Below are 24,701 nucleotides of genomic sequence, written 5' to 3' on the forward strand. Positions count from 1 at the left end.
GTGCAGCTCATCCAGGATGGCACATCAATGCGAGTGATGGCAAGAAGGTTTGCTGTGTCTGTCAGCGTAGTGTCCAGAGGCTGGAGGCGCTACCAGGAGACAGGCCAGTACACCAGGAGACGTGGAGGGGGCCGTACGAGGGAAACAACCCAGCAGCAGGATAGCTACATCCACCTTTGTGCAAGGAGGAACAGGAGGAGCACTGCCAGAGCCCTGCAAAATGACCTCCTTCGGGCCACAAATGTTCATGTGTCTACACAAACGGTTAGAAACCGACCCATGAGGATGGTCTGAGGGCCTGACGTCCACAGATGGAGGTTGTGCTCACAGCCCAACACTGTGCAGGACCCTTGGCATTTGCCACAGAATACCAGGATTGGCAAATTCAGCACTGGTGCCCTGTGCTCTTCACAGATGAAAGCAGGTTCACACTGAGCACATGTGACAGACGTGACAGAGTCTGGAAATGCCGTGGAGAGCTATCTCCTGCTTGCAACATCCTTCAGCATGACTGGTTTGGCAGTGGATCAGTAATGGTGTGGGGTGGCATTTCTTTGGAGGGTCACATTGATGTGCCATCCTGGATGACCTGCACTATCTGAGCCACTTGTGTGGGTTGTAGAGTCCGTCTCATGCTACCATGAGTGTGAAAGCACAACCAACATTCAAAAGTGACCAGAACATCAGCCAGAAAGCATTGGTACTGAGGTGTGGTCCTCACCTGCAGAACCACTCCTTTGAGGGTGTCTTGATAATTGCCAATAATTTCTGTTGTCTATTCCATTTGCACAACAGCATGTGAAATTGATTGTCAATCAATGTTTGCTTCCTAAGTGGACAGCTTGATTTCACAGAAGTTTGATTTACTTGGAGTTATATTATATTCTGTTGTTTAAGTGTTCCCTTTATTTTTTTGAGCAGTGTATATATGTCTCATAGCATAGCCCTCTATTGAGGGCAATGTTTCAGTTCTTTTCCTCAGGTGTGTAGCTATATTCTCAGACTAAGTCTGAGCATCTTGTTGGCACCCAGACCCTAGGCTATGTTCCCACGATGAGTTTTTGATGTTGCATATTTTCTGCACCTATTATGTAAATTCGGTTACGTTCAGTTTTTCGAAAATACGCAGTGTAAAAAAATCACCAAATTCTCATTGTGTGATCTACTTGCCCAACCAGTCCCTCTTTTCTAGCTATCTATCTATCCACACTAGGGTGACCGGATCTCATATGGGAGGGAAAAAAATGTCAGAATCTTGTTCGTCTGGACCCCACAAAACGATTCCCCTTTCCAGATATTGAGAGAGCCAAAATTTGAGCTCGATCAAACGACGTTAACCCGTGCCGCTCGTTGCGCAAAGTTTGAAAAAATCCGAATTGAGGTATTTTAAGATTTAGGTATTTTGCATAGTCTGTTAGACTATAAAGAATGTGACAACAACATTGCAGAAATAGCCCTGACCAAATTTTCGAACCATTTGTGGTATTTGAATGCAGAGTTGGTGGGATTATCGTTTTTTGATCCCACCATTACAGACAATGAAAAGTTGTTAATGGCTAATAAATTGCTCAGTAGCACAGATGAACCATCAGAGCACGCTAACCTACATGAGTTGATAATTTTACATAGTTATCTAATCTATTCTAGAGCTTTTGTTAAAGTAGTTTTTGAAACGTCAGAATATAATGCTCGGCATTTGCTTACAACTTGCAGGACATATTGCTTTTGTTCTTCATCTTTTGTCAGAAGGTCGTTAAAGTCGGTTACTTCCTACCTCTTTTAATTTTTCTTTCCTAACTTTTGGATTTACAACCCTAGCGTGCTCTGATGGTTCATCTGTGCTACTGAGCAATTTATTAGCCATTAACAACTTTTCATTGTCTGTAATGGTGGGATCAAAAAACGATAATCCCACCAACTCTGCATTCAAATACCACAAATGGTTCGAAAATTTGGTCAGGGCTATTTCTGCAATGTTGTTGTCACATTCTTTATAGTCTAACAGACTATGCAAAATACCTAAATCTTAAAATACCTCAATTTGGATTTTTTCAAACTTTGAGCGACGAGCGGCACGGGTTAACATCGTTTGATCGAGCTCAAATTTTGGCTCTCTCAATATCTGGAAAGGGGAATCGTTTTGTGGGGTCCAGACGGACAAAATTCCGACATCGATTTTTTGCGGTCACCCTAATCCACACACACACATATACGGACATCGCTAAAAGTGTTGGTTCCCTTGAAATTGCTCCAGAAAATTATTGCAATTACACATGTTTTGTTATACACAGGTTTTTCCTTTGTGTGTATTGGAACAACACTAAAAAAGAAAAAAAAGGCAAATTGGACACAATTTCACAGAAAATCCCCAAATTTGGCAGGACAAATTTGTGTGCACCCTTGACTTAATAGTTGGTTGTACCCTTTGAACTAAATAACCGCAATCAATCGCTTCCTATAACCATTATCAAGCTTCTTGCACCTCTCCACTGGAATTCTGGACCACTCTTCTTTCGCAAACTGCCCCAGGTCTCTCATATATGACGGGTGCTATCTCCCAACAGCAATTTTAAGATCTCTCCTTAGGTGTTCAACGGGATTTAGATCCGGACTCATTGCTGGCCACTTCAGAACTCTCCAGGGCATTGTTTCCATTCATTTCTGGGTGCTTCTTGAACTAGGTTTAGGGTTATTATCCTAGTGGAAGACCCATGACCTAGGACACATAACCAACTTTCTGACACTGTGCACTACATTGCGACCCAAAATTCTTTGATAATCTTCAGATTTCATGATGCCTTGCACAAAGTCAAAGCACCTAATGCCTGAGGCAGCAAAACAATCCCAAAACATCTTTGAATCTCCACCATATTTGACTGTAGGTACTGTGTTCTGTTCTTTGTATGCCCAATTCCGTTTTTGGTAACCAGTAGAATTATTTTCCTTGCCAAAAAGCCCTATCTTGGTCTCATCTGTCTACAAGACACTTTTCCAGAAGGATTTTGGCTTATTCACATACATTTTGGCACACTGCAGTCTAGCTTTTTTATATCTCTATGTCAGCAGTGGGGCCACCTGGATCTCCTTTCACAGCATTTCATTTCTATCAAATGTCAATGGATAGTTTGCGCTGACACTGATGCACCCAGAGCCTGCAGGATTGGATGAATTACATTGGAAGTTGATTGGTGTTGCTTGCCTCAGGTGAGTTTGAATGAGCATCATGTGCTTGAAACAAAGTTGCTTACCCACAGTTTTGGAAAGGTGCCAAAAATGTGGAGTTTTTGTGTGAAATTATGTCCAATTTGCCTTATTTTCTTAGTTTTTTTTTGTGTGTTGTTCCAATACATACAAAAGAAATAATCATGTGCATAACAAAACATTTGTAATTGTAATAATTTTTTGGACAAATATTTCATTTTCTGGAACAATATCAATTGTGCCAAAACTTTTGGCCATGACTATATACACATAACTACACACATACACATGTTGGGGCATACATAGAAATCATGGGTCCACATATCAGATGTTCTAATTGTCCCTCCCACCTTAAAAAAAAAAAAGTCTTCAGAGTCACAGAATAGCATAGATATCACACAACTATCTGGCCTTTACTAAGTTTGCCCATCTGTGTTCTCATGAACTAAGATACCCCTTTCATGATCTCCATAAAGTATGATGCCAACAAATGTGCCCCTCAAACACAGTGCGATAACCCTGTGTGAATTCCTCCTTAATACCCTCCACAACCACAGTATGACAACTCTACTGTAACCCCCCACAAAGTATTATACTCCAACAGTGACCCCAACACAGTATGATGGCCTGCCCCTGACACATCCCTCCACACATTATGATCGCCCCGACATAGCCTTTTATACAGTATAATGACCCCCACACAGCTCTCCATATAGTATAATTGCCCTCAGAACCCTCCGCATAGTATGATGGCCCCACACAATCCTCCACCCTGTATAATAGCCCCCGCATAGCGATCCAAACAGTATAATAATGCTCACATACCCCTTACAATTGCATGATGGAGCCCCCAAAATTACTCAGGGATAAAAAACAAAACACTCACCTGTCCCCGTGCCCCGCTCTGCAGTTACAGTTTAAAGTGCTATGCCAGGTGGGGAGGGGGCCGGCGCAGCCATTGGGACCCCCGACGCCGTTGCTTGCCCCAAAGTGAAAATACTTCTTCTTACAAAGATATATTTCAAAGTTAAGTATGTTCGCATATACTATCAACTCTCATCTAAATATTTTATTAATGGTTACAATCATCTACTACATAATTCACTGCATTGCTTTCTGAATTTGATAGGGGCATAATGGGTCCACATGGTCCCTTCAAAAGGTATGTTCTCTCCTAGAAGCAAAGTGTCTGGGAACAAATACCTCCATGAAACATAAAATCGGCAGCACACATAATTATAGTATTAAAGAAAAAAAACAATCCACCCGCAGACCCCAAATTATGGATCCATACATCATGGATTTGTACCATGGCCATGTGCCATGTGCATGAGTTCTTATTATGCGTGTAAAAAGTATGAATCTATTGGTTATTAGTGCAATTGATTTTTTTTTTCTAATATTTGCAAGTTTAATGCATTTATGGAGAATTGTTTTCACTTTGACGGGAGGCTCATGCACATGGTCCGAGCATGGGCTGCAATTCACGGCTGGCCGCGGGTCTCCATACTTAAGCGTGACCGTCTCACAAAATTATATGAAGCGGTCACGCTCAGGTCGGGTTGTCCCATAACCAGTCCATGCATTGCAGTCCTTGCTCGGACATCTGCATGAGCCCTAAAAATGATGCAAGCCTGGTGCTCAGCTTATCACCTCCGGCTTCTGAACAGATGTTTGGTCCCAACGGGGCATTCTCCCTCTATTATGGCCAATTGCCCAAATATACACGTCCCCATTAATGAGCATTTTCATTTCGAGAAGTAACCATTAAAGTAAAATGTAATGAATACTCATCACTTTATTGGGCAAATTCACTTTTACTTTATATGTTCTTTAAAGAATTTTGCTGGAAAAAAAAAGTTGTTAACCCAAAGAATCCAGACTGTAAATAAAGTATTATAGTAACATTCAGCTTCATAGCCATCGGTTTTCCTTAATCAGCATTCGATGTCTTACTTTTACCATAACTAAATGCCGAACGAGGCCTTATTCACAATTGTACTTTATTAAAGGGAACTTGTCCCCAACAAAAATGGACATAGATCTACAGCCTGTTCTGCAGTCTATATAAGCAGCATCTGTGTGCGGAGCAGGCTGTCAATCAAAGTTCCGGGGTGTGGTTACAGCCGTGTTCACTGTGTTGTTAGCATTTACTGTTACACCCCCTGCACCGCCCCAATGACTGTAATAAGCAGCCACAGGGAGAATATCTCATGTAGCCACTCTTCCAGTAAACCAGCCCAACATTATTAAAAGGCTGTGTACTGCAGTTTAGCACTGTATCTACAGGTAAATTTTTGAAAGCAAACCCATGCAAAATAAGGTACTACACTAGGTGTAGGGGGCAAAGTGTTTTTCTTGTGAAAATTGCCAAGCTGGGATAGGGAGGCTTATAAGCCAAGCAATGCTCCATGGGTAAAGGATATGCAAGTCACTTCAATTATAGGTTTCTCATCCAGCCAACCAGTATCCTACTGTGCACTGATGAGGAGTAAGATTCCCCGAAACAGCTGTCTGCAGATCACTTTGCTTTCCTTTTGAAGAAAATGCTGGAATGGCTAAATACCGATGTAAAAGTACAAAGATATCACATTGCAGAAGGATATCCTGGTGCATTTACGCTGGCCGCTTTCCTGGGAAAGTGTGTCCATAAAATCGGGCAGTATGAACAGTCTGCCAATCACTGTCAAGCAAGCCAGGTTGGGTTAAATGATTGTTAGGCTTTCATAAAAATCATTCTTTTGAGCAGCGCATCTCCTTGTGTAAACAGGCTTCTATGTAGCCAATCGGCAATTTTTTAATGTCGTGGGTTGACTAGACTTAATGCAGCCTAGTTTGACACCTAACAATACAAATTCAATGGATTTTGTTGTGCTACATGTTAATAGATAGCTTTCTGTGCTTGTTTTTCAGTATGATGAACCCGCACCTCGCCACCCCCCGACATCACTATTTCATCTGAGGGATCCCATGGTATGGTCCCCTCAATTGGACTAACGTGACGTTCCGCACCCCCTGGGGACACATAAATCAGCTTGGCACAGTTTTACAGACACTCCTTATCCACACAAGCCCAGGGAGGCACGGGGAGTGAGAGGATGTGGCCCACGCAGTCGATGATGTGACACCACACACGCTGACAGACTGAGCCCCCTTTCTCTAACACCAGTGAAACAGAACTTTAGCAGCGCAGCAGGACTGTCAGAAGTTTCCTCGGTAGATATAAACCAGGTCCATTAACAGTATTATATCGGGCCAGAAACCAGCCCCGATAGCATAAAAAGTTAAATCCGAAAACACGGACAAGTGGATTTGTGAATTGAGATAAAAGAAGAGCCCAAGGGTAAATCATATATTTAATTGCCTAAAGCGCACACTACAAAATACACTATATACACAATGGTTATACATATACAATGGTCAGATATGCAAATACAGGTGAAGTTATAGATATAAGCAGATGAATCATGTCATTCATCAGCTTGATGTTCAACCATGTGTGCTGGGCTGCATGGGGGCATGGGCTGCCAGCTGTTCCAGTTCCTTCCAGCATGTTCCACGACGTGCCCCTGCTTTAGAAGTGAACAGCAAGCATAACAGAGAGAGATCACATGGCCTTGTACAATCATTTATTCCCTTGGTTTGTCACACCCATTTCTCCACGCTGGGGTGTTAGAATGGATTGAAACCCTGGAAAGCGTTTGGCCCGTTTTAGAGATATAAAAATGTAACCAGTATGTGGCTAGGATGTATGATAACTCCATATTTTCCTTAAATCTCCCTATGAAATCCTATCTGACTGGACAAAGAAGTTACACAGTGTGGGCTCCACAGGGGATCATTCTGTATGAGCTTGGATACTGGCTGGACCACCTGCTAAGCCAGGTGCCCTGTTACAGCTACACATGCTGAATCAGGATTGTAATCTGCCATTAATTTTCCCCAAATCCTTCACAGTCAGCCTCCCATAGGTCTGTAGATTAGCAAGAAGAGAGGAGTTGGTGTAACACATGAAGGCAAGATCCACAACTATGACGACATATAAGTTAGCATTGGAGATTTAGAGACAAAACTGAATTGTTCTGGTCATGTTTGTCAGTAAGGCTTATCTGTTGCAGTCTGCTTATCTGAATTCCAATACCGAAAATGGTATAAATAAAAACTTCACCTTTCCACTCCACCAAAAAGAAATCCCTCACATATCTCCATCAACAGAATAATAAAACTTTACGGGTCTCAAAAAAAAAAAAAAAAAAAAAAAAAACACAAAAACTCAGTTTGCTAATTTTGTAGAAAAAAAACACCTAAAATTTTCAATCACCTAATTTTTTTTTTTTCATTTTTACCGCACAATAAACACCATAAAAAAAGTTAACATTGTGTTTCTTTTTGAGATTTCACTGCACTAGGATTTTTTCCCCCCATTTTCCAGAACCTTGTAGGGCAAAATAAATGGTCTCATTCCAATCTAAAACACATACAGCTTAAAAAAAAAAAAAGAGCCTTATGTCGATGGTAACATAAAATAAGGCAAAAAAAAAAAAAGGAGGAAAACTAAAGCGCAAAAATGAATTGGCCTTGACAGGAAGAAGTTAACATCAGGGTAATGCTTGGAAAAGCATGGCTTCCCCTAGATATATCATCTGAATATTGGGAGTTAGTAAAGCTGGGTCTTAGCGATGAAATTACGAGTGGGCCCATTTTAATTTATAACGGGGTTGTCATCATTTTTCCTCTAGTCTTTAGGAGTACTACAGAAGATAAGTGCCAAAATGTTGGCACTAGTCATGGAACTTTTCTTCTTGATCAGTTCTTTTATAAATTAGAATCTTTGCAATTGTCCAGTATGTCCCATAGAAGAAAATCCAGCAAGCAGTGTTTCCAATAAAGCCACCAAAACATCCAAACTTGCTTATCTGTCCCGTCAGCTCTGTGGCGTCTCATATTCATGCTGGATTTCTTGGATGAATATGGATGACATTTCTTGAGCACAAACTGTCCAAAAACATTTTCGATGCTTCTTCACCCTTTTCAGAACAGGTTTCTAAGCATTTCCGTATTCTGGCCTTTAACGTCCTTTCTGCATGAATGTTTTCATAATCATCTCGAGAGAGCACAAATTTGGTCCTCATGGTATCTATGAGGTTGTTGAGATGTCCTTCTGTCACTCTATTGAGAATCACTTCCCAGTTCCTTTTTAGGGTCTCAGTGTAGGTTCTACTGTAGACCAGATGTAAACTGGAAACACAATCTGAAGTACAAACAATGGGTATTATAGTGACAAATAAAAAAAAAATGGCCGTAAAGTTCAAGCTATCATAGATCCGAATAAATAAACCTTAGAAATAATTGAGTCCAGTTCTTTCACACTTGACCATTCTCCAGGAATGTCCTGGTGGTGGTGGCTCCAGCATGAAAGACGGACATACCAGACTTCCAGAAAATCTCCTGGACCAAGGCCTCCAGAAACCTTCTGGACAGTAACTCTTCCAGACAGCTACCCAACTGTGGTGCTAGGATGCTTCCATCAACAGAACCCTGGAGTCCAAAAGGGCAGGAATTGGGCCATTGAAGGTGAGGATGTTTTTTAAAAAATGGGTTTCAAAAGAAATTTTGGAGTATTCCAAAATTTGCAACAAGACTAATTAGGCTTAGGTTTTTTTTTAATTATTTTTAAGAAAATAGAGACTATAGGCTCCAAAAACCATGCAGTTTGGCAATATGTCAGGACCCACTGGGCTTTTGGAAGGGGTCCGTAGCAATCTTTTCCAAATTAGCTCATAACTGTAATTTTATGAAAATTAATCTAGAATTTTTCATACGCTAAATAATGCTTGTTTTCTTTGACCTGATGATAGCAGTGTAGTTACTGTAAAAATCCACGTCAGAAGCGCTATATACTCCTGATACGAAAATGATTTTATGAGTGAGAGAGCTCATGTATCCAAGTTTATTCAGTCTCCACCAGCCCAAAAAGTGCAGCAGGTACTAAGCAGTGTGAGATCCCAGCAGGGAGGAGTGGCACTGAGGGGTTGTCAATCAGGCTAAATAGGGGGAGTTTAGACTTAAACTTTCAAAAAGGATTATATAGCCACTCTAACATGGATTTTCATAGTAAGTACAGCAGCCTCATTAGGTCTAACAGATCTATTTACTAATGTATGCCCTTGTATTGTGAAATCTAGTGACAAATTAGATTTAATGTTAAAGGGGTCCACCATGCCGGAAAAGAAGGAGGGCAGACTGGCTGGGACACAGCCAGCAGCCGGGGATCAGAAGGATAGTATATGCCATTTCCTGCCACTCTGGGGCCATGTGTAAGTATAAAGGGATGGAAAACCCCTTTAAAAAACAAACCCAAAACGAAAAGGTATGTTCCTACCTTCTACCCTACCTTCTACTTTCCTGTGCAACCCACAATTCCTTGCTGCCCTCGGATCAGGACATGTGGTTGGGATGGGAATGTTGGTCTTGCTACTTGAAACTGGCAGGCTGGCTGAGGAGACAGAAAGGAACAGGCTTCTTGTGAATCCATTGGACAACTTTGCAGGAAATTAAAGATTTGTACTAAAGCGCAGAATTGTTAGGACAAATTCACACGTGGCAAAAATGCTGTGAATTTTATGTCATCCGCATACTTCATGGAAAAAAAAAAGGAATATGACCTGTCATGCAGGTGTTAAAGGGAACCCGCATGTCCAAAAATGTACTTACCTGTAGATGTAAGGTTAATCTGCAGGTAGTGTTAAACGCAGCGGCTACATGGAGAGAATAAACTTACCGTATATACTCCCTTTGGCCACTTGCTTACAGTGATCGAGGCGGTGTAGGGAGCAATTAGTCACCGGTCACTATGCATTGAGCACTGTAATCACTCTTCAGCACCTTGATTGACAGCTGACACTGCAGTGTGTGTGTGAAGAGCAAGTTATCTATCAATGAGTCGGTGAGGAATTACAGCGCACACTGTGAAGTGACCGGTGACTTTAACCGCTCCTGCACTGCCCCGATGGCTAGAAACGAGTGACTGCAGGGACAACATAAATTAATTATCTCCTTGTCACTGCTGCTCCAGTTACACTGCCATAGAAGATTTTACTGATATTTAACTGCAGATTAATCGAATATCTGCAGATAGTATTTTTTTTTAGGACACTACAAGTTGCCTTTAAATTTGCAACATCTCATTTCATGAGCATATCTTCATTGAAAATTTCACCTTTCCAAGTTCATAGTCACAACTGTACAGATAAAGAAGAAGACATTAAAAGGGTTGTCCGACCTTACTCTACAAGTCTACAGTCACTCTATGTGACTGCAGGCTTGTCAATCCTCGCAGTGTGCACAGTGCGTGCTGTCAGGATTCGCCGGCGCAATTGGCATACATGCGGTCACGTGCCAACTAGACGTGCATGGCCTCATTCAATTCAAATGTTTTTAGCAAAACCAGGCACGTCTAGTCAGACTGTCGCTGGGAGAATGCCAATCGCATTCTTGTGGCCACATAATTTCCTGCTCCAGGAGAATCCCGACAGCGTGCACTGTGCGCAATGTGAGGATTCACAAGTCTGAAGTCACGTAGAATGACTACAGACTTGTGCCCCAAGGTCAGACAACCCCTTTAAAAATAAAACACTGTGACCTATGTAAGTATTTAAAGGGGTGTTCCCAAAGTCAAAACTCATTCCCCGTTTATGGGATAGGTGATCAGTGTTTGATTTCTGGGACCAGCACCAATCATGATAATTATGGGTCTGGTGTCCTCCATTTCAGTACAATGGGGGTCGCACATGCACTGTTGCACTTCATTCAAAGTTTACGGGACTGACAAAGAAAGTCGAGTGCTATAATCTGCCATCTCCATCAGTCCCATAGACATTAAGAACAGATAGGGGACATCGGACCTTTGTTCTCATGATTGGTGGGGTCCCCGAGGGTGGAAGTCCCAGCTTCTAGACAATTACTCATCCTGTAGTTGTGATTCTATTTTAGCGAAGGTCAAACCGATCTCAGTGCTTTAGGCAACACATAGGGATGCCAAAGACGATGTACACAGGTCATCTACAGACGTGTCATAGGAAACTTTCCACCCGTGTGCATCATTACATAAACCTGCATGGCTGGAGGCAAATAATTGCGTCATGGTGAACACCTATCAATCTTAACACAATGAATTCTCAATTTTCATGCGTCAACTATCAAAGTGACAATGGTCACTAAGGAACGAGTCACTAAGCAAGCAGCGCGGGTTTGCTCACCCAAGGGTTTAGTTTTTCACTTTTTGATTCCTTTCACTATAAGCTGTAATAGCACAAAGCAAAAATACAAAGACGATCCACAATGGGTATTTCATGAAGAAAGCAGGTTATGGATCCAGTGTAAATAATCTTCACATTTTAAAGAAGATCCACGTCAAAATTTAGGTAAAAAAAAAACAAAAACACTGTACAATATCCAAAAGTTTCCTTCATATAACATTTACGTAATTAATGCTCTCACCACTTCTTTTCTCTTTCTTTGTCCCGGGACATAGTGAATGATCTTCAGTGCTCTCTTCAGGGAGACTCTGTGTTCTGGTCATATGGCTCCTTGTCAACCAACCCACCTGAAAATTGTGCAAACCACTTTATTTCATGCTTATTCTTAAATATTCAGAAAAATAGCAATGGCTAAAGAGAATGTGTCATCAAAAAATATTATTTAAGGCAGGGCTGTGGAGTCGGTGTCCATTTTGGTGGAGTCGGTATAAAATGGTCCGATTCTTGATATATATATAATAAATTGGGTACAGTAGTACAATGCAGGATGTGCTGTAATTTTTTTCATAAGAATTTGGGAAGTTATGAAAGGTCCTATAAATGTCTGTTCTGTTTCTGATCTAAGGATCTCGGCTTTTAGATGAGATGAATCTGTGTTGCACTTTATGTACATGCTCAGTAGTGACCAGTGCTGTGGAGTCATAGATGAGATGTATCTATGCTGCACTTTATGTACATGCTCAGCAGTGACCAGTGCTGTGGGGTCATAGATGAGCTGAATCTGTGCTGCACTTTATGTACATGCTCAGTAGTGACCAGTGCTGTGGAGTCAAAGATGAGATGTATCTATGCTGCACTTTATGTACATGCTCAGTCGTGACCAGTGCTGTGGAGTCATAGATGAGATGTATCTATGCTGCACTTTATGTACATGCTTAGTAGTGACCAGTGCTGTGGAGTCGTAAATGAGATGAATCTGTGTTGCACTTTATGTACAAGCTCAGTAGTGACCAGTGCTGTGGGGTCATAGATGAGATGTATCTATGCTGCACTTTATGTACATGCTCAGTAGTGACCAGTGCTGTGGAGGTGTAGATGAGATGAATCTGTGCTGCACTTTATGTACATGCTCAGTAGTGACCAGTGCTGTGGGGTCATGGATGAGATGAATCTGTGCTGCACTTTATGTACATGCTTAGTAGTGACCAGTGCTGTGGGGTCATAGATGAGATGAATCTGTGCTGCACTTTATGTACATGCTCAGTAGTGACCAGTGCTGTGGGGTCAGAGATGAGATGAATCTGTGCTGCACTTTATGTACATGCTTAGTAGTGACCAGTGCTGTGGGGTCAGAGATGAAATGAATCTGTGCTGCACTTTATGTACATGCTCAGTAATAAGGCAGTGCTGTGGAGTCGTGGATGAGATGAATCTGTGCCGCACTTTATGTACATGCTCAGTAATTAGGCAGTGCTGTGGAGTCGTGGATGAGATGAATCTGTGCCGCACTTTATGCACATGCTCAGTAGTGACCAGTGCAGTGGAGGTGTAGATGAGATGAATCTGTGCCGCACTTTATGTACATGCTCAGTAGTGACCGGTGCTGTGGAGTCGTGGATGAGATGAATCTGTGCTGCACTTTATGTCCATGGTCAGTAGTGACCAGTGCTGTGGAGTCATGGATGAGATGAATCTGTGCCGCACTTTATGTACATGCTCAGTAGTGACCAGTGCTGTGGGGTCATAGATGAGATGAATCTGTGCTGCACTTTATGTACATGCTCAGTAGTGACCAGTGCTGTGGGGTCATAGATGAGATGAATCTGTGCTGCACTTTATGTACATGCTTAGTAGTGACCAGTGTTGTGGAGTCATAGATGAGATGAATCTGTGCTGCACTTTATGTACATGCTCAGTAGTGACCAGTGCTGTGGAGTCGTGGATGAGATGAATCTGTGCTGCACTTTATGTACATGCTCAGTAGTGACCGGTGCTGTGGAGTTGTGGATGAGATGAATCTGTGCTGCACTTTATGTACATGCTCAGTAGTGACCAGTGCTGTGGGGTCGTAGAGGAGATGAATCTGTGCTGCACTTTATGTACATGCTCAGTAGTGACCAGTGCTGTGGAGTCGCAGTGGAGATGAATCTGTGCTGCACTTTATGTCCATGCTCAGTAGTGACCAGTGCTGTGGAGTCGCAGTGGAGATGAATCTGTGCTGCACTTTATCTACAAGCTCAGTAGTGACCAGTGCTGTGGAGTCGCAGTGGAGATGAATCTGTGCTGCACTTTATGTCCATGCTCAGTAGTGACCAGTGCTGTGGAGTCGCAGTGGAGATGAATCTGTGCTGCACTTTATGTACATGCTCAGTAGTGACCAGTGCTGTGGAGTCGCAGTGGAGATGAATCTGTGCTGCACTTTATGTACAAGCTCAGTAGTGACCAGTGCTGTGGAGTCGCAGTGGAGATGAATCTGTGCTGCACTTTATGTCCATGCTCAGTAGTGACCAGTGCTGTGGAGTCGCAGTGGAGATGAATCTGTGCTGCACTTTATGTACATGCTCAGTAGTGACCAGTGCTGTGGAGTCACAGTGGAGATGAATCTGTGCTGCACTTTATGTACATGCTCAGTAGTGACCAGTGCTGTGGAGTCGTGGATGAGATGAATCTGTACTGCACTTTGTGTCCATGCTCAGTAGTGACCAGTGCTGTGGGGTCATAGATGAGATGAATCTGTGCTGCACTTTATGTACATGCTTAGTAGTGACCGGTGCTGTGGAGTCGTAGATGAGATGAATCTGTGCTGCACTTTATGTCAATGCTCAGTAGTGACCAGTGCTGTGGGGTCAGAGATGAGATGAATCTGTGCTGCACTTTATGTACATGCTCAGTAATGAGGCAGTGCTGTGGGGTCATAAATGAGATGAATCTGTGCTGCACTTTATGTACATGCTCAGTAGTGACCAGTGCTGTGGAGTCATAGATGAGATGAATCTGTGCTGCACTTTATGTACATGCTCAGTAGTGACCAGTGCTGTGGAGTCGTGGATGAGATGAATCTGTGCTGCACTTTATGTACATGCTCAGTAGTGTCCGGTGCTGTGGAGTCGTGGATGAGATGAATCTGTGCTGCACTTTATGCACATGCTCAGTAGTGACCGGTGCTGTGGGGTCGTAGAGGAGATGAATCTGTGCTGCACTTTATGTACATGCTCAGTAGTGACCAGTGCTGTGGAGTCGCAGTGGAGATGAATCTGTGCTGCACTTTATGTACATGCTCAGTAGTGACCAGTGCTGTGGGGTCATGGATGAGATGAATCTGTGCTGCACTTTATGTACATGCTCAGTAGTGACCAGTGCTGTGGGGTCATGGATGAGGTGAATCTGTGCTGCACTTTATGTACATGCTTAGTAGTGACCAGTGCTGTGGGGTCATAGATGAGATGAATCTGTGCTGCACTTTATGTACATGCTCAGTAGTGACCAGTGCTGTGGGGTCAGAGATGAGATGAATATGTGCTGCACTTTATGTACATGCTTAGTAGTGACCGGTGCTGTGGAGTCGTAGATGAGATGAATCTGTGCTGCACTTTATGTCCATGCTCAGTAGTGACCAGTGCTGTGGGGTCAGAGATGAAATGAATCTGTGCTGCACTTTATGTACATGCTCAGTAATTAGGCAGTGCTGTGGAGTCGTGGATGAGATGAATCTGTGCCGCACTTTATGCACATGCTCAGTAGTGACCAGTGCTGTGGAGGTGTAGATGAGATGAATCTGTGCCGCACTTTATGTACATGCTCAGTAGTGACCGGTGCTGTGGAGTCGTGGATGAGATGAATCTGTGCTGCACTTTATGTCCATGGTCAGTAGTGACCAGTGCTGTGGAGTCATGGATGAGATGAATCTGTGCTGCACTTTATGTACATGCTCAGTAGTGACCAGTGCTGTGGGGTCATAGATGAGATGAATCTGTGCTGCACTTTATGTACATGCTCAGTAGTGACCAGTGCTGTGGGGTCAAAGATGAGATTAATCTGTGCTGCACTTTATGCACATGCTCAGTAGTGACCAGTGCTGTGGAGTCATAGATGAGATGAATCTGTCCTGCACTTTATGTACATGCTCAGTAGTGACCAGTGCTGTGGAGTCATGGATGAGATGAATCTGTGCTGCACTTTATGTACATGCTCAGTAGTGACCAGTGCTGTGGGGTCATAGATGAGATGAATCTGTGCTGCACTTTATGAACATGCTCAGTAGTGACCAGTGCTGTGGAGTCATAGATGAGATGAATCTGTGCTGCACTTTATGTACATGCTTAGTAGTGACCAGTGCTGTGGAGTCATGGATGAGATGAATCTGTGCCGCACTTTATGTACATGCTCAGTAGTGACCAGTGCTGTGGGGTCATAGATGAGATGAATCTGTGCTGCACTTTATGTACATGCTGAGTAGTGACCAGTGCTGTGGGGTCATAGATGAGATGAATCTGTGCTGCACTTTATGTACATGCTCAGTAGTGACCAGTGCTGTGGGGTCATAGATGAGATGAATCTGTGCTGCACTTTATGTACATGCTTAGTAGTGACCAGTGCTGTGGAGTCATAGATGAGATGAATCTGTGCTGCACTTTATGTACATGCTCAGTAGTGACCAGTGCTGTGGGGTCATAGATGAGATGAATCTGTGCTGCACTTTATGTACATGCTTAGTAGTGACCAGTGCTGTGGGGTCATAGATGAGATGAATCTGTGCTGCACTTTATGTACATGCTCAGTAGTGACCAGTGCTGTGGAGTCGTGGATGTGATGAATCTGTGCTGCACTTTATGTACATGCTCAGTAGTGACCAGTGCTGTGGAGTCATGGATGAGATGAATCTGTGCTGCACTTTATGTACATGCTCAGTAGTGACTGGTGCTGTGGAGTCGTGGATGTGATGAATCTGTGCTGCACTTTATGTACATGCTCAGTAGTGACCAGTGCTGTGGGGTCGTAGAGGAGATGAATCTGTGCTGCACTTTATGTACATGCTCAGTAGTGACCAGTGCTGTGGGGTCATAGATGAGATGAATCTGTGCTGCACTTTATGTACATGCTTAGTAGTGACCAGTGCTGTGGGGTCATAGATGAGATGAATCTGTGCTGCACTTTATGTACATGCTCAGTAGTGACCAGTGCTGTGGAGTCATGGATGAGATGAATCTGTGCTGCACTTTATGTACATGCTCAGTAGTGACTGGTGCTGTGGAGTCGTGGATGTGATGAATCTGTGCTGCACTTTATGTACATGCTCAGTAGTGACCAGTGCTGTGGGGTCGTAGAGGAGATGAATCTGTGCTGCACTTTATGTACATGCTCAGTAGTGACCAGTGCTGTGGAGTCGCAGTGGAGATGAATCTGTGCTGCACTTTATGTACAAGCTCAGTAGTGACCAGTGCTGTGGAGTCGCAGTGGAGATGAATCTGTGCTCCACTTTATGTCCATGCTCAGTAGTGACCAGTGCTGTGGAGTCGCAGTGGAGATGAATCTGTGCTGCACTTTATCTACAAGCTCAGTAGTGACCAGTGCTGTGGAGTCGCAGTGGAGATGAATCTGTGCTGCACTTTATGTCCATGCTCAGTAGTGACCAGTGCTGTGGAGTCGCAGTGGAGATGAATCTGTGCTGCACTTTAAGAACATGCTCAGTAGTGACCGGTTCTGTGGAGTCGTAGATGAGATGAATCTGTGCTGCACTTTATGTCCATGCTCAGTAGTGACCAGTGCTGTGGAGTCGCAGTGGAGATGAATCTGTGCTGCACTTTATGTACATGCTCAGTAGTGACCAGTGCTGTGGGGTCACAGTGGAGATGAATCTGTGCTGCACTTTATGTACATGCTCAGTAGTGACCAGTGCTGTGGAGTCACAGTGGAGATGAATCTGTGCTGCACTTTATGTACATGCTCAGTAGTGACCAGTGCTGTGGGGTCAGAGATGAGATGAATCTGTGCTGCATTTTATGTACATGCTCAGTAGTGAACAGTGCTGTGGAGTCGTAATGGAGATGAATCTGTGGTGCACTTTATGTACATGCTCAGTAGTGACCAGTGCTGTGGAGTCATAGATGAGATGAATCTGTGCTTCACTTTATGCACATGCTCAGTAGTGACCGGTACTGTGGAGTCGTAGATGAGATGAATCTGTGCTGCACTTTATGTACATGCTCAGTAGTGACCAGTGCTGTGGGGTCAGAGATGAGATGAATCTGTGCTGCACTTTATGTACATGCTCAGTAGTGACCAGTGCTGTGGGGTCATAGATGAGATGATTCTATGCTGCACTTTATGTACATGCTCAGTAGTGACCAGTGCTGTGGAGTCATAGATGAGATGATTCTATGCTGCACTTTATGCACATGCTCAGTAGTGACCGGTGCTGTGGAGTCGTAGATGAGATGAATCTGTGCTGCACTTTATGTACATGCTCAGTAGTGACCAGTGCTGTGGAGCCATAGATGAGATGATTCTATGCTGCACTTTATGTACATGCTCAGTAGTGACCAGTGCTGTGGGGTCATAGATGAGATGATTCTATGCTGCACTTTATGTACATGCTCAGTAGTGACCAGTGCTGTGGGGTCATAGATGAGATGAATCTGTGCTGCACTTTATGTACATGCTCAGTAGTGACCAGTGCTGTGGGGTCAGAGATGAGATGAATCTGTGCTGCACTTTATGTACATGCTCAGTAGTGACGAGTGCTGTGGAGTCACAGTGGAGATGAATCTGTGCTGCACTTTATGTACATGCTCAGTAGTGACCAGTGCTGTGGGGTCAGAGATTAGATGAATCTGTGCTGCATTTTATGTACATGCTCAGTAGTGACCAGTGCTGTGGAGTCACAGTGGAGATGAATCTGTGCTGCACTTTATGTACATGCTCAGTAGTGACCAGTGCTGTGGGGTCAGAGATGAGATGAATCTGTGCTGCATTTTATGTACATGCTCAGTAGTGACCAGTGCTGTGGAGTCGTAATGGAGATGAATCTGTGCTGCACTTTATGTACATGCTCAGTAGTGATCAGTGCTGTGGAGTCATAGATGAGATGAATCTGTGCTGCACTTTATGCACATGCTCAGTAGTGACCGGTGCTGTGGAGTCGTAGATGAGATGAATCTGTGCTGCACTTTATGTACATGCTCAATAGTGACCAGTGCTGTGGAGTCATAGATGAGATGAATCTGTGCTGCACTTTATGTACATGCTCAGTAGTGACCAGTGCTGTGGAGTCATAGATGAGATGAATCTGTGCTGCACTTTATGTACATGCTCAGTAGTGACCAGTGCTGTGGGGTCAGAGATGAGATGAATCTGTGCTGCTCTTTATGTCCATGCTCAGTAGTGTCCAGTGCTGTGGAGTCGTAATGGAGATGAATCTGTGCTGCACGTTATGTACATGCTCAGTAGTGACCGGTGCTGTGGAGTCATAGATGAGATGAATCTGTGCTGTACTTTATGTACATGCTCAGTAGTGACCGGTGCTGTGGAGTCGTAGATGAGCTGAATCTGTGCTGCACTTTATGTACATGCTCAGTAGTGACCAGTGCTGTGGGGTCAGAGATGAGATGAATCTGTGCTGCACTTTATGTACATGCTCAGTAGTGACCAGTGCTGTGGAGTCGTGGATGAGATGAATCTGTGCTGCACTTTATGCACATGCTCAGTAGTGACCAGTGCTGTGGAGTTGTAGATGAGATGAATCTGTGCGGCATTTTATGCATATGCTCAGTAGTGACCAATGCTGTGGAGTTGGAGTCAGGGAAATTGACGAGTTGTAGTCGAACGTTTGGCTTACCGACTCCACAGCCTTGATTTAAAGGGTTATTTTTCCCACTTAGTTAATTTCAATCAATAGATCTTGAAATAACAACAAGTTCCATAATTAGATGTTTTTAAATACAATGTTCCTGAGCTGAGATAACCTTATAAATGTGCCCCTGCTGTGTACTGTGTAATGGTCGTGTCTGACCATGCAGGAACGTGATCTGATCATACTACAGCTCCTGGGTGGAAGGTGGGGGTTTGGGGACGAAAGAGTATACAGACATTACAGCAAGGGATTACAGCGGATTCTTTCTTAGAGGTAAAACTTTGATTAAAAACAGACAGAAATGTTTTGTCTCACAAAAAAAAAGAATCAGCTGTAATACCTGTATACTCTTTTGCTTTCTCCCCCCCCCCTACTCAGGTGCTGTGGTATAATCAGGCCATGTTCCTGTATGGTCAGACACAACCATTACACAGTCCACAGCACGGGCACATTTATAAGATTATCTCAGCACAGGAACATTTTATTTAAACACATCCAATTGTGGAACTTGTTGTTATTCTAAGATCTATTGATTAAAATGAACTTTGTGGGGTAAAAAAAACCCTTTAACCCCTTTCTGCCATCCGACGTACTATCCCGTCCATGTGCCCTGGGCCCCTATGCCCATGGACGGGATAGTACGTCTGCGCGATCAGCGGCGCCCACGTGGTGAGCGCCGCTGATCGCGGCCGGGTGTCAGCTGATTATCACAGCTGACACCCGGCACAATGTGTCAGGGGCGGTCACGGACCGCCCCCGACACGTTAACCCCTTGCACACCGCGATCAAAGATGATCGCGGTGTACCGGGGGTTAAAGGGAAGCATCGGCAGGGAGGGGGCTCCCTCCGTGCTTCCCTGAGCCCCCCACGGCAGCGCAATGTGCAGCGCTGCTGCGGGGGGCTCCTTTCCTCCAGGCCCCCAAATCCAAGATGGCGACGGGGGCCTTCGGGGGCCTGAGGAAGCTGGCTTCCTCAGTGCCTGCAAAGCGCAGGCATGAGGAAGCCTTCTGCAGTGCCTGTGTCAGATCGCTGATCTGTCACAGTGATCTGTGATGTGACAGATCAGCGATCTGTCACAGGACAGTGATGTCCCACCTGGGACTATTTAATAAAGTAAAAAAATAAATAAAAAAAAGTGTTAAAATAATTAAAAAAAAAAAATCGCCAAATAAATTAGAAAAAAAAAAAAATATTCCCCCAATAAATCCATTTTTTGGAAATAATAAAAAAAAACAAACAATAAAAGTACACATATTAGGTATCGCCGTGTCCGTAATGACCCGCCCTATAAAACTGTCCCATTAGTTAACCCCTTTAGCCAACCCCTTAAAAAATAAAAATAAAAAACGAAGCAAAAAATAATGATTTATTATCATACCGCCAAACAAAAAGTGTAATAACGCGCGATCAAAAAGACGCATATGAATATCCATGGTACCGCTGAAAACGTCATCTTGTCCCGCAAAAAACGAGCCACCATACAGCATCATCAGCGAAAAAATAAAAAAGTTATAGCTCGCAGAATAAAGCGATGCAAAAATAATTATTTTTTATAGTTTTCATTGCATAAAAACGACAAAAACATAAAAAAACGACCTAAATGAGGTATCGCTGTAACCGTACTGACCCGAAGAATAAAACCGCTTTATCAATTTTACCGCACGCGGAACGGTGTAAACGCACCCCCCCAAAAGAAATTCATGAAACGCTGGTTTTTGTTCATTCTGCGTCCCAAAAATAGGAATAAAAAGCGATCAAAAAATGTCACGTGCCCGAAAATGGTACCAATAAAAACGTCAACTCGTCCCGCAAAAAATAAGACCTCACATGACTCGGTGGGTCAAAATACGGAAAAATTATAGCTCTCAATATGTGGTGATGCAAAAACTATTTTTACAATAAAAAGCGTCTTTTAGCGTGCGACAGCCGCCAAACATAAAAACCGCCATAAATAGTAAATCAACCCCCCCGTTATCACCCCCTTAGTTAGGGAAAAATAATAAAATTAAAAAAAAAGTATTTATCTCCATTTTCCCATTAGGGTTAGGGTTAGGGCTAGGGTTAGGGCTAGGGGTGTGTTGGGGTTAGGGTTGGAGTTATAATTGGGGGGTTTCCACTGTTTGGGCACATCAGGGGCTCTCCAAATGCAACATGGCGTCTGATCTCAATTCCAGCCAATTCTGAGTTGAAAAAGTCAAATAGTGCTCCTTCCCTTCCAAGCTCTGCCATGCGCCCAAACAGTGTTTTACCCCCACATGTAGGGTATCAGCCTACTCAGGACAAATTGCAAAACAATTTTTGGGGTCCAATTTCTCCTGTTACCCTTAGGAAAATAAAAAATTGGGGGCAAAAATATCATTTTTGTGGAAAAAAATGATTTTTTTATTTTCACGTCCGAGTGTTATAAACTTCTGTGAAGCACTTGGGGGTTCAAAGTGCTCACCACACATCTAGATAAGTTCCGTGGGGGGTCTAGTGTCCAAAATGGGGTCACTTGTGGGGAGTTTCAATAGTTTAGGTACATCAGGGGCTCTCCAAACGCACATGACACCCGCAGACCATTCCATCAAAGTCTGCATTCCAAAACGTCACTGCTTCCCTTCTGAGCCCCGACGTGTGTCCATACAGTAGTTTTCTCCCACATATGGGGTGTCAGCGTACTCAGGCCAAATTGGACAACAACTTTTGGGGTCCAATTTCTCCTGGTACCCTTGGGAAAATAAAAAAAATGGTGACTAAAAGATCATGTTTGTGGAAAAAATACGAATTTTTTATTTTCACGCCCGGGCGTTATAAACTTCTGTGAAGCACTGGGGGGTTCAAAGTGCTCACCACACATCTAGATAAGTTCCTTGGGGGGTCTAGTTTACAAAATGGGGTCATTTGTGGGGGGTTTCCACTGTTTAGGTACATTAGGGGCTCTCCAAAGGCAACATGACACCCGCAGACCATTCCATCTAAGTCTGCATTCCAAAACGTCACTACTTCCCTTCCGATCCCCGACGTGTGCCCATACAGTAGTTTTCTCCCACATATGGGGTATCAGCATACTCAGGACAAATTGGACAACAACTTTTGGTGTCCATTTTCTCCTGGTACCCTTGGGAAAATAAAAAAATGGTGACTAAAAGATCATGTTTGTGGAAAAAATACGAATTTTTTATTTTCACGCCCGGGCATTATAAACTTCTGTGAAGCACTGGGGGGGTCAAAGTGCTCACCACTCATCTAGATAAGTTCCTTAGGGGGTCTAGTTTCCAAAATGGTGTCATTTGTGGGGGGTTTCCTCTGTTTTGGTACATCAGGAGTTTTCCAAACGCGACATGGTGTCCGATCTCAATTCCAGCCAAAAACGTCAAATGGCGCTGCTTCCCTTCCGAGCTCTGCCATGCGCCCAAATAGTGGTTTACCCCCAAATATGGGGTATCAGCGTACTCAGGACAAATTGCACAATAACTTTTACGGTCCTGTTACCCTTGGAAAAATAAGAATTGAGGGTGAAAAGATCATTTTTGTGGAAAAAATATGATTTTTTAATTGTATGGCTTTATGTTATAAACTTCTGTGAAGCCCATGTGGGTTCAAAGTTCTCACCACACATCTAGATAAGTTCCTTGGGGGGTCTAGTTTCCAAAATGGGGTCACTTGTAGGGGGTTTCCACTGTTTAGGTACATTAGGGACTCTCCAAACGTGACATGGCGTCCAATCTGAATTCCAGCCAATTTTGCATTGAAAAAGTCAAACGGCGCTCCTTCCATTCTGAGCTCTGCCATGCACAGAAACAGTGGTTCCCCCCACATATCAGGTATCTGCGTACTCAGGACAAATTGCACAATAACTTTTGCAGTCCAATTTCTCCTGTTACCCTTGGTAAAATAAAAAAAATTGAACCTGAAGTATTTTTTTTATGAAAAAAAGTTAGATGTTCATTTTTTTTTAAATATTCAAAAAAATTCCTGTGATGCACCTAAAGGGTTAATAAACTTCTTGAATGTGGTTTTGAGCACTTTAAGGGGTGCAGTTTTTAGAATGGTGTCACTTTTGGGTATTTTCTATCATATAGACCCCTCAAAGTGGCTTCAAATGTGATGTGGTCCTAAAAATAAAATGGTGTTGTAAAAATGAGAAATCGCTGGTCAACTTTTAACCCTTATAACTTCCTAACAAAAAAAAATTTTGGTTCCAAAATTGTGCTGATGTAAAGTAAACATGTGGGAAATGTTAGTTATCAAGTTTTTTGTGTGCCGTATCTCTGTGATTTAAGGGCATAAAAATTCAAAGTTGGAAAATTGCGAAATTTTCAAAATTTTCGCCAAATTTCTGTTTTTCTCACAAATAAACGCAAGTTATTTGAATGAAATTTTACCACTAACATGAAGTACAATATGTCACGAGAAAACAATGTCAGAATCACCGGGATCCATGGAAGCGTTCCAGAGTTATGACCTCATAAAGGTACAGTGGTCAGAATTGTAAAAATTGGCCCGGTCATGAATGTGCAAACCACCCTTGGGGGTGAAGGGGTTAAATCAAGGCTGTGGAGTCGGTAAGCCAAACCTTCGACTCCAACTCGTCAATTTCCCCACAGCTCCACAGCACTGGTCACTACTGAGAATGTGCATAAAGTGCAGCACAGATTCCTTCTTCCTGTCCTTTTCAGCAGCTGTATGGACATAGGCTGCAATAGACTGTCTCTGATTCATTGACTCCTAGGTATGCTCTCAGCTGGGCAAATGTCATTTTGCAGGCAGGAGGAGGAGGCAAGCAGTGGCATCTCTTATTGTGAATAATGAATATTGTGTTATCCTCTAGTGATGAGTGAGCGTGCTGGAATAAGGCGTTATCTGAGCATGCTCGGGTGATAACAGAGTGTCTTCGGCGTGCTCGAAAAATATGTTCCAGTCCCCGCACTTGCATGTCTCACAGCTGTTCGACAACCACAACACATGTAGGGATTACCTAGCAAACAGGAAATCCCTTCATGTATTGTGATTGTCGAACAGCCACGAGACGTTCAGGCGCGGGGACTGGAGCATATTTTTCGAGCATGCCGAAGTCACTCGGTTAGCACCCGAGCATGCTCAGATAACACCTTATCCCAGCACGTTCACTCATCACTATTCTCCATTACAAAACATATGCATTACCATTTACTGTGATCCTGCCTGGCATGGTAATGAGTTGACTGCTGAAAATACTAAACATAAAAGTCTAGTATTTGGCATAGAGGCCAGTGTAAAATCAACATTTTTTTTTTTTTTTTTTTTAAATCTAGAAGATATGGAAAAAAAATAAAAAAATAAAAAATCAAAATCTACCGACCAAAAAAATGCATTTAACAAAAACCTGAATTAAACATAAGATCAATTTCAGATGAGACGTTCCTTTAAAA

The 24,701-nt window shown here is 43.1% G+C and overlaps 1 protein-coding gene across 5 annotated transcripts in view; it reads right to left on the minus strand.

Moving 5' to 3' along the window:
• Window positions 1-6,544: 6,544 nt before the first annotated feature.
• LOC141095647 (receptor-interacting serine/threonine-protein kinase 2-like) overlaps window positions 6,545-24,701 on the minus strand; it is a 48,321-nt gene continuing 30,164 nt past the window's right edge. For 4 of the 5 annotated variants that reach the window (XM_073581803.1, XM_073581838.1, XM_073581812.1 and 1 more), the window contains 3 exons: window positions 11,701-11,806; window positions 9,584-9,697; window positions 6,545-8,452 (listed from right to left, as the gene is read on the minus strand). In XM_073581803.1, coding sequence (XP_073437904.1) covers window positions 8,148-8,452; window positions 9,584-9,697; window positions 11,701-11,806 — 525 coding nt within the window. In that variant the 3' untranslated portion in view covers window positions 6,545-8,147. The remainder of the gene's footprint in view (window positions 8,453-9,583; window positions 9,698-11,700; window positions 11,807-24,701) is intronic. The other variant, XM_073581830.1, reaches the window with a different exon arrangement.

The sequence above is a fragment of the Dendrobates tinctorius genome, unplaced genomic scaffold (genome assembly GCF_039654945.1).
Source record: "Dendrobates tinctorius isolate UK_male_01 unplaced genomic scaffold, ASM3965494v1 ptg000009l, whole genome shotgun sequence".
In the NCBI taxonomy this organism is placed as follows: domain Eukaryota; kingdom Metazoa; phylum Chordata; class Amphibia; order Anura; family Dendrobatidae; genus Dendrobates; species Dendrobates tinctorius.